The sequence below is a fragment of the Chironomus tepperi genome, unplaced genomic scaffold (genome assembly GCF_022539635.2).
Source record: "Chironomus tepperi strain 1889 unplaced genomic scaffold, CSIRO-AGI_Ctep_v1 contig_335, whole genome shotgun sequence".
In the NCBI taxonomy this organism is placed as follows: Eukaryota; Metazoa; Arthropoda; class Insecta; order Diptera; family Chironomidae; genus Chironomus; species Chironomus tepperi.
The window spans coordinates 246,959-260,481 of NW_027226457.1; the positions used below are offsets into that span (position 1 = coordinate 246,959).

General features: G+C 28.1%; 1 protein-coding gene across 3 annotated transcripts in view; it reads left to right on the top strand.

The window, feature by feature from the left end:
• The window catches only part of LOC139093156 (furin-like protease 2), a 76,439-nt gene that overhangs the window by 36,557 nt on the left and 26,359 nt on the right, over positions 1-13,523 (top strand). For all 3 annotated transcript variants that reach the window (XM_070643762.1, XM_070643760.1, XM_070643763.1), the window contains 2 exons: positions 8,032-8,136; positions 9,376-9,579. In XM_070643762.1, coding sequence (XP_070499863.1) covers positions 8,032-8,136; positions 9,376-9,579 — 309 coding nt within the window. The remainder of the gene's footprint in view (positions 1-8,031; positions 8,137-9,375; positions 9,580-13,523) is intronic.

The following is a 13,523-nucleotide window of genomic DNA, read 5'->3' on the forward strand; positions in this document are numbered from 1 at the left end:
AATTGCGGTCCTCATCATCCCAATATACATTTATTTATCCTTCGCACATTTTTAAGAAGATCCACAAGGAAAATTCTTCATGAATGAATTTACATTACAGTTATTGAATTTTTCTCAGCACAAGATATGACTTTAATCCCATTATATACCATATTCGCAAGGATAACATAGCAATATTGATAAACAGTTAACCATCGTTTGCTTTAAAAAGAGCAAAATGTCGATCACTTTCAGTCTCTTCCCCATGCCATTATCACCATCATCGTTATTCTTGAAAAAGCAAAAATGACATAAAAAAGAGAGAAAATCACAAAACATATCTTTTCCTTATAATTTTTTTATGATGATGTTCGTGTTTATGTCTGTTTATGTATCAATCAAACTTTTATGTTTGATCATCAAAACAGAACAGAAATAAATAAATGGAGATGAAGAAAGACGGAATATTTCTTCCTTCTTCCTTTTTGACTTTCATTGATATGACATTGACATCATCCTTTTCATGACATAATGAGTCAATTGGAATATTATTCTATGTGTATATGTACGGATAATGATGGTGATGAATAAGACTAATGCATTAGGGAATTTACTCAATTTTTATCAAAGATACAACAAGAACTGATGATTTGCATTGATGCATGCATATCCTTAAGAAAGTAGAAAAATAAATAAATTTTACTGTGATACATATATCAAACAAATTTTACCAAAAATGTCCTGATCATTTTTCCCAGGAAAATTGCTTACAAGACAAATGCCTCTGAGCCATTCATATTTTTATGTCAACTTTTTTACTTATTTTCTTGTTTGTCAATCCCATTTCCGGTATTACTTTTATGTAATCATCACAATCTTCATATAATATACTATTTCTTGTAGATATTTTTACATTGATGTATCATAAAGGATGAAGAATGTGTACGTATGACGATGATGATGATGATTGTAGTTGAGCAAGAAAATAAGTAAAAGAAGAAAAAGACGCATAACGAGTTGATAAGATGTAATAAAAAATATTCATGTCATAAGCAATATAAAGAAGAGAATGGAGTAGTATAGATGAGGGTGGGAAAGAAGAGAAAATTTTCTCTACAGCCCCTTTCTGTTTCTATCATATCATAGACATCCATGATATTTTTAACGGCATCATAGCATCGCATCATGTCTCAATAATATTGGCTTATGTGAATATAAATGTGCTTATGCCTTTTCTCATATACTTTTCGTTCTTTTCTTTTCTCGAGACATCATGGCAACAAATGTACACATTTAACATTGACAATTCCTTGTGCTTTTTACTTACTATGGAATTTCTTCTGTCTATCCCTTGTGGTTATCATATCGCCATTTAACCATTCTCAAATGTATCTGTCAATTCTGCACATAGTCTAACAAATGTCAATTTGTGTAAAAATTTCTGAAAGTAATTTAAGAAAATACTAAACAAGAAATGGATAAAGTTTATTTCAAGGGATATCCTTTCATTTCTTCACGCTCACTTGTCTCAGTCTGTCTATATATGAATAGTTATGATGAGTGAATAGTCATGTAAGAGTGGATATGGATAATGTCAATGGAAGCAAATAAGGCAAACAGAAGAAAAAGAGGAAAAGTTTTGAAGATAAATATCATAAAAATAAGTAAAAACGATATGATGGTAGAAGTATTGAAAGGAAGTGAAATTCAAAGTTGATGAAATTTGTTTGTATTACAATTCTAGGAACTTCTTTTATAAGCAATGAAACTTGTCTCCATTCAAGTGAACATTTTAGGAGGTTTCATTGATATTTTATGAAAATACTTGAAAAGTTCTTCAACATTCTATCATTTTTCATGGTCTTTCTCAAGTCTCATTTTATTTGATAAATTCAAGAAACTCATTTTTGACATTACTTGACAAATTCGTTTCTAAGCTACTATTTTTATTAAAAGTTAATTTTATTAAACATCTAAATAATTTTAAAAGATGAAACTACAATTGTGGGAGAAAAAAAATATATTTAATCGCATTAAGACGTTATTCACAAGAGATAAGCTTGTATTGTTATTATTGATACATGAAATGTTGAAACAACTAAAAGCAAACTAAAGGGGAGCAACAAAGTATGTGTGTCAATGCTACTTTATTACGACAAAAACTAATAAAAAGAGGAGAAAAATAAGTAGGATAAAGAATATGAAACCTATGATAGGAAAAGTTAATGCGGTTGGAAATAAAGTTAATTATTTCTTATGATGCTTAAGTGCTTACGTGCATGTGCAGTTATTAATGTTTAGAATCAGATATAATAATACTTATATGTAGTACTTTATAAGTTTTTAGTATCCATTTTCTCCCCATTTTGTGGTCGCTATTGTCAGTCAAGATTTATTAATAATTATATATACAAACTTAATTAATGAATCCAGACTTCCTTTCAATTAAAATCCTTTTCTAAATTTTCAACTTGCTGATATACACATTGTTTAAATTCATAAAAATTTCTGAAGTTTGAAATAAATAAATATTATTCAGCCATAATATATCACATGAGTAAGAGGCATGCATATTTTACTAAAATAAACACAAAAGCTTGTATTTAATAATGCTAATAATGGTATGATACCACAACAAGAATATTTAATAATCATAGTAAAAATGTGCGTGAGTTTGATAATTATTTTAATTATTTCCATCGATTATTTGCCTGCTATCTTTCACCCCCACACTTGTATTCATTAAATTTACATCAAATAACGCTCTCGAGAGAAGCGAATGTCGTTTTAAATGTTAATTTGAGTTTTAAAGAGTTTCAAGTCAAATCACTACAATGTTAATTTCTACTATGTATTTTTCTTCTTTTTTTCTCGTAAAGATGGTAAATTGTGTATATACATGTAATTTGAATGGAATGAGAAATGTTCGTTTCATGTGTACATTTTGATATGATATGATATTAACATGTTTAAAATTTTTCATGAACACGCACTTCGGAGAAAATGTTGAAAATTTGTTTTTTAATGTTTAACTTTTTAAAGTTTTTTTTTATTTTAAGAATTCCTCCAAAATCGCCAAAATTTTAGTAAAATTTTCACCTTTGAATCAAAATTATACCATTATTTTTAAACATACTAAGTATGAAATATGAAAATTGTACCATAAATATTTTGATTTTGCTCATTGTCATAAAATTTTCACGACACCGAAAACATTTAGGATGTCTTAAAAATACATTTATCGAAAATGATTCATTGAAAATTTCTCACATATAAATTTCATCACCATCGTTATAATGATCATCAACATTTCATAAATGCCGCATGTTTATTGTTATAGATACACGTTTATGATTCACGCATAGTCGCAATATTATCATAATACCTTTTGGTGTCGAATAATGAAATGAATGAAAATGAGAAAATTTCTGCGTGAAAATTTTCTTCCACATTGCTCTCCATAAAAATGTTGATTTAATCACAAAATTTTGCTTGCTATCATCAACATTCTCAATGTATTCATTACGCTTTGTGTGTGTATGTGTGTGTGTACCTGTGCTTATCATTTTCGAACGAATACAGCAAGCTTCAAATTATTATTAAATTTTTTTTTGTTATTAACAATATAAATTGAGAAATATCGAACTTTCTGTCTATTCTTGCATCAACCACGCATTGACGATGCGATTATGTTATATGAATTGATATGTATTTGATGTCTCCATGCGATACTAACTCTGATATTATTTTGAATTGATGAAAGCGTAACGAATTTTCAATAAATTAATGAATAAATTTTGTGGCTCGTGTTGTACATATGAGGAAATTGACAAGTGAAATTTTGGTAGAAAAGGCGAAAATTTTCACATTAATTATTCATTCATTCAAAAAATATCAAACGTGTGATCTTGTTTTCATAATAACATTTTTTCCATCATGTATCTCATAAAATTTATTTTTTAATCTAAAAATTTCCTCATCATCCTACTGCATGTTGTGTTGTTGAAAATATATGATATAGATAGGTGATAAAGTTTTACATTTAAATACTTCAAATGTTGAATAAAGCGCACAAAATACCTTGTATAAGTCAGAACAAGTGTCTCCTTTTATGATATATTTGGCAAAATATTTTTTTGCTTGTTATTATTATAGAAAAAATGTTCCTTTTTGTTGTTTCCAATTCGTTGAATTGATGAAAAACAAGTGCAAGGTAGACGGTAGTGAAAAAGAAAAAAAAATCCTCACAGTTGAAAAAACATGATGAACAATCAGCAACAAAAAATTTAAAAATATATCGAGAAATAAAAAAGAAGAGAAAAATTTTTCTGATGTGAATGAGCATGCAAAAAACAAACAAATAACAAGTTTTTTTAATAATTTTACGTCATGATATTGATGCAACGATGATTATCACATCAAAAATATTCATTACTATTTTATGAATTTTCTAGTAAAATTTTAATTGCAATTATTTTCATATTTATAACAAATAAATTTTTATAGTAGAACAGCATACGCAGATCTACTCCACAAATCCTTGAAAATAGATTCGATTCCAATTTGGAATACACTCAAGACCATCAAAATCCGATAAAAATCTTTTTGAAACAAAAAGTTCTCCAACGATTTCAAAATTCATTTCCATAAGCTTTTATTTCCTAAAATTCTGTACTCTATTTCTCCAACTCTTTTAATCTAGAATTCTTTTATAACTCGTCGCTTTCGTTTTGTATTCACTCTGCGAATTTTACTGATGAGATTGAGATTTTTTTTTACTATTTCGACATGTTTGTTATTCGCTTTTTAGAAGGTTTTCATTTTTGCATGTAAATGGTTTAAATAATGACGAATTGTCTGCAGCTGTAAACATTTCCATAGTAGTTAGAATGCGTTTCATCCGACTGCTTTCAAAGTAGAATTGAAAACACGTTACTTGGTGTTTTATTTGTTTATATTGCAGTATAGTGCTAGCAAAAGCATTGTAAAATGAAAAATTTATTCTATACCCACAAATATACTGTCGAGAATCATTCTCATTCTTTATTTTTCCCCATCTGTATCGTACAGCACATACTTAACAGCTTCTATATCATCTTTTTAGAAATCGAGTGTATTTGAAAAACACAAAAATTTTAGATTGCATCTTATTTATTTTAGTGATTGTTGATCACGATTTGATAAACCTAGTGAGAGATTCTTTGAAAAATTCTGGAAAATTTCACGGATTGCTTTTAAAGATTTATCAATTGCAAAATAATCTATAATGCATAGAGAAAGAAAGAATAGACACTGATGATATATGTAGCAAAGTATAGGGAAATTTTTTGTGGGAAGAACAAAAATCAAAATTTATTCAAGTCACATCGCGAAAAGGAAATAAAAATGTGAATGTAAAGAAGATTAAGGGAAAAGTATCCACAAGTTATGTGATGATTAAGACGAAGATAATTTTTTCTTATTTGTGTTACGTTCAAATCGAACAGATATAAATTTTTGTTTCATCAAAAATAAGATATAAAATTAAAGTAATTTTTTTAAAAAAATTGTGAAACGTTATTTAAATAAATTTCGTTGCTTGAATTGTCTAAAAGATTCCAATCCTTTACTATGTTTGTATATCTTCTTAAATCCATTGAAACCCAAATATCACAGATTTTTACCCTTAAAGGCAAAATCTTTAAAGCTCTGCCAAAATATATAACCATTCATTCTATAAAATATGACGACAAATTTTATTTTTATGGGTCATCTAAATTATCTCTAGAATCGAGATAGAAAGAACTTACTCTTACACATATATAAATATAATATGACACGCAAACGTTCGTATATCCAATAAATAAGTTTTTTTTCATCTACACATTCAATTCAGTGTCATTAAAGCAATTTCATATCATAAAAAAAGGATTGAAAAAGAACAAGAAGAATAAGAGCATGTGAGAAAATATCCGGTTACCGGAAAGGATGTGTTTTTCGGAACGTTGAATTTCGATAAACCAAAGATTTGAGGTTGCCTGTCCAATTTTTTTCATCATTTTTTCTACAGATGTGTAAGAGTGAGAAAATGTGTGTGAAATCATGGATAGAATGTATTTTTAATGACAAGAAAAATTTTGTAAGTTAAAATGGTATTATTGTATTGGTTTTATTCACACTTGTATTTGTCTGCATGTTCGATGAATTAAAATTCCATTTTCTTCCTTTATATCCCTTGTGTGATGCTCGATTGATTTTTCTTATGCCTTTAGACTTTTTCTATTTTCGTTTTGAAGCTTTGTTATAGGGATTGATTTTTGCGTTCTATTAAATGTAAAACTTTTTAGGGATATCATTTCATTGTCGATTTCTTCACCTAATACTTGAAGAAAACTATTCTGTCAATTGGCTTATTATCAATTAATCAAAAGTCATATTCATTCCTAGAAATGCGCTTTGAAAGCTTATATTATCTGTTTGCAACAACTATTTCATCTTATATTAAAAAAGTTTGAAATTGAGAAACTGAAGATAAAATCCGAAAGTTTATTCGATAAAAAGCGAAAACGAAGTTTAATATCTCCCGTTACCCGTTAAATTGAATTGGATTTCAATTTCTATCATTCAAGTCCTTTTTCTAAGTCTTTCTTATTTTCAATCATTAGGATGGAGAGAAATTTTCAATTTCCCAATTGAATATTTGTCTTGTAGATCTTTTTCCAGATTTTTCAAGACTTTCGCTCTCAGTGACGATAAAATATAGGAAAAGCTAAAATGTTAGTAGTCGTGATTTTTCGATACAAACATGGACATATTGACACATGGCCTTTGAGATATTTTTCTTCAAAAGATTTAGTTCAAAGTTTAATAGACTAGATGGACTGACTCTTTAAGATGTTAGATAAATAAGTTCATTGAAATATTTATTACAAAAGTATAACAAATTGAGTTGATATCAAGTAAAAATATAAATCAACTTAATGTTACAAATTTATGATTTATTTTAGAATTTTATAGGTCAACAAAGTTGAGATTTAAAGATTTTCTCCGATTCTATAGTAGAAGTATAAAATTTTAGAGCATTTTAATATTATAATGATATAAAATTAAATTGTCACAAAACTTTGAAATGAAATTTTGTAAGGGATGACCACAAAGATAAGAACATTTAGAATTTATTTTATAAACTAGATAATTGTTGCCTACGTGACTGAAAATATTCTTTTACACAGCAATTATCCTCAGGGTAAAGCAAGAACTATAAAGGTTAGATTAGAAATAACGATAACCGACCTTTAATTACCTATAAATTGTAAGGTTTGTAACCAAGGTATCTATTCTCATGAAAATACTCGTAAAAATAAGAAACAAGAAAATTTTGGCGCCCACGAAGACGATAACTTTTGAAAACCCCTTGAAGAAAAAAGCTGAAAAATCCTAAAAAAATCTCATTCTGATCAAAGAAGAAATAAAAAGCGAAAAATTATTTAATTAATTAATTTCAAATAGAAAAAAGTTCGATTCTTTTGGCCGTTCTTTTTCGTCCTTTCTTTTAATTATCATCAACAAAAAGTCTTCCTTTCCATCTCTTTCCATTTAAGAAAAGTGAAAGAAACTTGAAAGGAGAGCAAAAAAAGTTGAAGATTCAATTTTCATGCAAGGAAGATAAAGCAAAAAATTCCGACCTTTCCAGTGGCTCATTTTATTTCTCTCATGCCTCTATCTTTTTTCCTTTGTCCTTCACCACCTTTTCTTTTTGCGTCTATCATCCGTTCTTCTTACTGTTAATTCAATTGACTCATAGACTTTACTTCTTATTGATTTTTACTCCGTTTTATGCCAATTCATCACTTATTTTTATCCATAATGTTTTTTTTAATTTTCCCTGCGTAATAGGGGTTTTTGTTTGTTTTGATAAATTATAAACCATCTCATAATTAAAATTCTAGTTTACCATGTTGAATATTCAATATTTTTTATTGACTTATAAAAAGAAGTGAAATATCCATTAAACATTTAATTTGAATTATAACACAAATATTAATATTTTCTTCTATTTTTATATTTTTCTAGATTGGAAGTCTCAAAAATTATTATTTATTTCATCATCAACATGTAAAGAAACGATCATTAGAAACTGGTAGTGAGCACCACGAAAATTTAAATAAAGAACCAGAAGTATGTATAATTGAATAAATTTAATTAGATTTTATAAAATTTTAATATTACCTCAAATAGCTCAAGTCAGTAAAACCGAATCCGACAACAAGTCACACCGGTATGGGCTTGGATTAACCAAGTTGTGCTATTTGGGTACATTTATTATACGAATCTGTTTAATAACTTTATCTTTTTTATCACATTTTATGAGGAAAACAGTATAAAATGTCCGTTGTGCAGTACAACTTCCATAACTTCAATTACTTTATTCCTTCTTATGTTTTTACTTTTTTACTATATTTTATAAAAATGCCATAAAAAAGCAGATTTTCCCTCTCATCTTCATCTCAACTCAATTTATAAAGTTCAACTTACATTCTCCATCATCATGTTTGTTGTTAATGTCATGAGAGACATATAGCTCTATGGTTAGTACACACTTCATGCCTTTCAACTTCCTTCATTGCTGTACGTCTTGAGAGAGTTTGTCGACATTCCTTACCATTTTTGCTTTGCTTTTCGGTTTTCTCCTCTATATAAACTAAATAAATTGAGTTTCACAATAATCCTTAGAAAATCCCAGGTAATTTTCATGAGATTTAGAAGTGCTTCAGCAATTTTTCTTTCTCTCCTTCCATATATATATATATATATATATATATGTACATCTTATGTGTACTTACCATGGTTTATTATTATTATATGGTTGGAAACTACAAATGAAAGTTCCATTGGAGTAATAATAACAACAATAATAATATATTTTGTGCCTTTTGTCTTCTCCCTTTGTCTTTGTCCCTTTTTTAGCACAATTTCTTTATAAACTTCAGTTTATTTTTCATTTTGAGACTTTTATTTATAATTAAAATCCTTCAAAGAGTCTTTATAATCAAATAGCACCTTTCATCAAGCAAATTAAGAGAGTTCAAAGTGAATTTTCAAAGAGGAAAATGCGTCTCATGTAACAAATTCTTATGAATTTATAACAATCCACTTTTATTGCTGTGTGCTCAACTTGCAATTTATCTTACATTTTGTGGCAAAAGTAACAAGAAAATCTCCAACAATTGTTTTATGGCACTTAAATCTGTGATGCTGTTATTTCACATACTCCTTATAGTACACTTTTCCATGAGACTTATTTTATATGTACACAAACGAAGATGAGAGGGACTTACCGTATATGCAAACATATACATATAATTTGTGGTACTGTTATCTATTACTGATAAAACATGCATACATATATCCTTTCAGGTACGATGGGTACAGCAACAGCATGAGAAAATCCGTAAGAAACGTGACTTTCAACGTATCAAATTTCCCGAACCATCAAGTAGCCTTCGCAGTGATCCATTGGCATTACTGCGTAGTATAGCCAGCGGCTCACAAATTAAATATCGTAGCACAGATTCACATCTCATCTTTCCTGATCCGCTTTTTAAAGAGCAATGGTATTTGGTGAGTTATTATCTGGATATCATTCGCATTTATTCTGTCAATTTCTCTTTTTGTCAACTCGTGATTGGATTAAAATGAGCGAAAGAATGAAAAATGATGGAAAAAAATCTATGTTGAAAAATTTCGGTTTTTTATGGAATTAATTAAGCTTCTCGAATGAACGCAGTGGGAATCCATTGAGAAAAATTAATTTTAACGAGGATGAAATAAAACGCTTTATAACATTTTTCGAAAGAGATTATAGGGCTCGATATAATTCTGAAAAATGTCGAAGGTTTTCCATTTCATTGACGTAACTGATACCTTTATGTATACAAAATCTTTGATATTTGATGTGCTTGAAAATCGGAAAAAATTACAACTCAGAAAAACATCATTTTGTTTAATAAAAAGTTGATGTATTATGAAACTTACTTTCTTCCTAAAAAAAAAAGCTTTGGATATATAATTGTAATCAAAATCTTTATTATACAGGTATTTTTATATTGCTTAAGTTTTCATTCATACCTATTGTTTTTCTTGAAAGTTTCCAAATTTTTTTGATAAAATTTTTCTTTTCATTAATTTTTCGTAAACGTATCTCATTTTATCAGCCTCCCATGCTGGATATAAAAAACAATAATAAAAGCGAGATAATTCATTCAGATTCATAGTCTCTGCTATTGAATGAACAAACAAACAAATAAATAAATCCAAGAATGACAACAATGAGAACACAGAAAATGTTAAAAAGCGATGAATTTTCGATTTTTATCTTTCACACTTGTCGCTTGTTCCTTTCATTTATGCTTTTTAGCCATGCGATGTCATTCATTATTATATGTTTTTTGTATATATTGTATCTACTTTTTGTGTAAATACAGATGGTTAATGGATGATAAGGTCATGAATGATTCTGCAAATGAATAAACCCATACCTCTATGTAGAGTTTTATGCCTCACCTTGACTGCTCATGTAAAATATGATTTGTGTTGATATTGAATTTAGCTTTGATTAAGAGTTCCTTGAAATTAAGAGATTATGTACTTTTCGGTGATGTATATCGATAATCAAAGATTTTAATTAAGTACGATACAAAATATATTTACCATCAAATAATAATTTAAATAATCGAATAAGAATAGCTCGCATATATTTAATTCTTAACTAAACACCCAGCAGCATATATGTTTTTGTGGACAGTTCATAAAGCTATTCTCATTTATAGCCATTAATTTCAAAATAAGAGAAAAAAAAGCTTTCAGCACACAATTTAAAAATGTTTTTCTTTCTGTTTCCTCTTCTTTTTCTAATGGCAAAACACCAGAAGCAGCATAAGCGTACACACAAAAAAAAATCCATAAATAATTCCCAGTGTAAAAAGCCCTCCAACTGTGTCATGAAGTGTGTGTTAATAATACAAACAATAATGAAAGCATTAGCTGGCTGATATAAAAAATGAGGAAAATGAGGGAGAAGTAGTTGAATAAAGAAAACAATTAAAGAAGACCAATTGAAAAATTAATTTATGGTTGGTGTGCCATGCTCGAAAAAAGGGAAATTCACAGTTCTTTAGTGTGGTAGTCACTAAAGAATATAACAAAAAAATGCAAATATAAAAAAATTAGAAAAGTTTTCGACCTTATCGAGTGACTTCAGCGCATTTTTGATGCTGCGATCAGTAATTGGCTAGCGAATAAATACGATACAACCTAAAAAATAAGTTCTAGTAAAATCCAGGCCACTTCCGAATCCACAAAAACAAGACGATGTCAGGTTTTAGGTTCTTAGTGAAAAGCCGACCGAGCAAAGCGAATTATTAAGCTACATTTTTACAAAAATGTGCTAAAAAGCATAAAAGTACAATGGAATCTTTCATATATATATTCTAAAAAAATAACCATCCAACCAGCAAGCAAACAACAACACCAGTAAACTATAAGAATACTTGGCATAATTTAAAGCAAACAGAACGGAACGGCAATCATGTTTGTTGTTATTGTTATCATCAACTACTCGATGCTTATGCTGTATTTTTATGTTTTGCATGCTGCTGCTACAACTGATGTTGACTTGCTGAGAGTCTATGCTTTTCTTCCTCGCTTATTATGAACTTCTGCATTTTTTATCGTATTTCTGGGAACATATAAGAGTTTTTTTGTCTTTGAATGACATATTTTTAATTTAGAATTTTAATATAATGTCAAGTTTAGGAGATTTAAAGTTAAATTCTATAAATATTTACATGAATTATCGATTTTTAGATTTTAAGTAAATTCTTAAAATTTAAATTTATAAAATAATTCGGAAGTTTCATGCAATTTTTGAGGAAATTGCAGTATTATTTTCTTTTGTGGTTCTCATTCTTTCCATTTCTATAAAAACATCACGCTGATGATCATGTTGCTGCAGCTATGAATTATTGTGTTTCAAGCATTCTTCTTTCTATTGTTATACAAAAAGTATTTACTCTATTTATACTGAAGCTGTAATTTTTTAGTGATGATAAGCATACATAAGAATGCATAGTTATGTTTATTTATTCACTTTGCTTCCATATTGTTTGCAGTATATTTTTTCTTCTGTTTCTTGATAATCTCTTCATCTCTTTTGAGACCACTTTAGAGTTGAATTACAGAAGCTTCTGCAATTTATATGCAGTCTTATTATCCTTCAAAGGGCGAGCTTTTAGTTTTTTATGTCAATTCATGCAACTACTGATGAATCTTAGTTATTTAAAGATAATAATGTTCACCTTTAATAAGTGAAAAATACACAGCAGCAAAGCAAATATAACTCCTTGAACAGGAAAATTAAATCAGACAGTTTTATGTCATAAAACATGAGTTGAATATAGAATTAAGTAACTTTGATTTTTTTCTTTCCCTATTTTGGATTGCCCCTTTGCTATCATGCTTTATATTTCATGCTGTGCGATTTTTTTTTCTTCTCCTTGAGGTGAGAGTTTTTTTTTATATAAAAACTGATTTTTTCACATCGGAGAAGAAAAGTACGGGAATGGAATGAGAAACTGTTTAATATTTTCATCATATTTCATGAGGAATGCTTTTTTTATCAGACATTTGCCGGTTGAGAATGTAAAAAAGGAAAACAGAAGAAGAAAAAAATTGCTCCGTGATTTTTACTTTCTCATTGAAAACAATGGAAATGGAGAGGAAAAAGGAAAAAAATCGAAAGTAATAAATTTTAAAATAGATTCAGTATTATTTATTTCAACCATAAGTCAAGAGTTACAGAAAAAAGAAGTACTTTTTCATTCTGGTATCTTTAAAAAACATGTTTCCTTTCCATTTTTATTTTTATCTTCTTCTGCCTGTTCTTCATTGTGACAGTTCAAAATAATTAAATATTCTATAATTTTAAAATGAAAGATTCTTGGAACATTACTTAATAAAAACTAAACTAAAATTTATTAATATATTTTTTGTCAAGAAAATATGGAATGTTTTTATGAAAAGTAACTTGAATGATTAGTTGTGCTTTATGAATCAAGAGGAAAACATCAAAACATGATCAGCGAGGACCCGAATTGATCTTGAAAATGCAAAAAAAAAGTAAAAATAGGAGCAACTTAAAGTTGACAATTTTATTGCAAATGTTGAGAAGCGTTTTCTTTCCGTTGAATGCATAAAATAGTCTGAAAGAGTTAAATTTATGATAATAATTCGAAAAAAGAAGCAACACAATTTTTTAAGGAGAAAATAGGGTATAAAATAAGGAACTCTAAAAGCTTGAACGATGAAAGCATAAGTATATGCGAATTATGTTTATAACACAATATATGTTCGAATTCTTTTGCATCCCTTGAAAATATTTCGGGAAATATTTGCATATCCACAAACTTGTTAATATGTGTATGCACTTTAGTAACTGAACCAAAATTTTTAATTAACATACATCTTGAATTTTAATTAAAAAGACAAAATTCGATGAAATTTTAAGA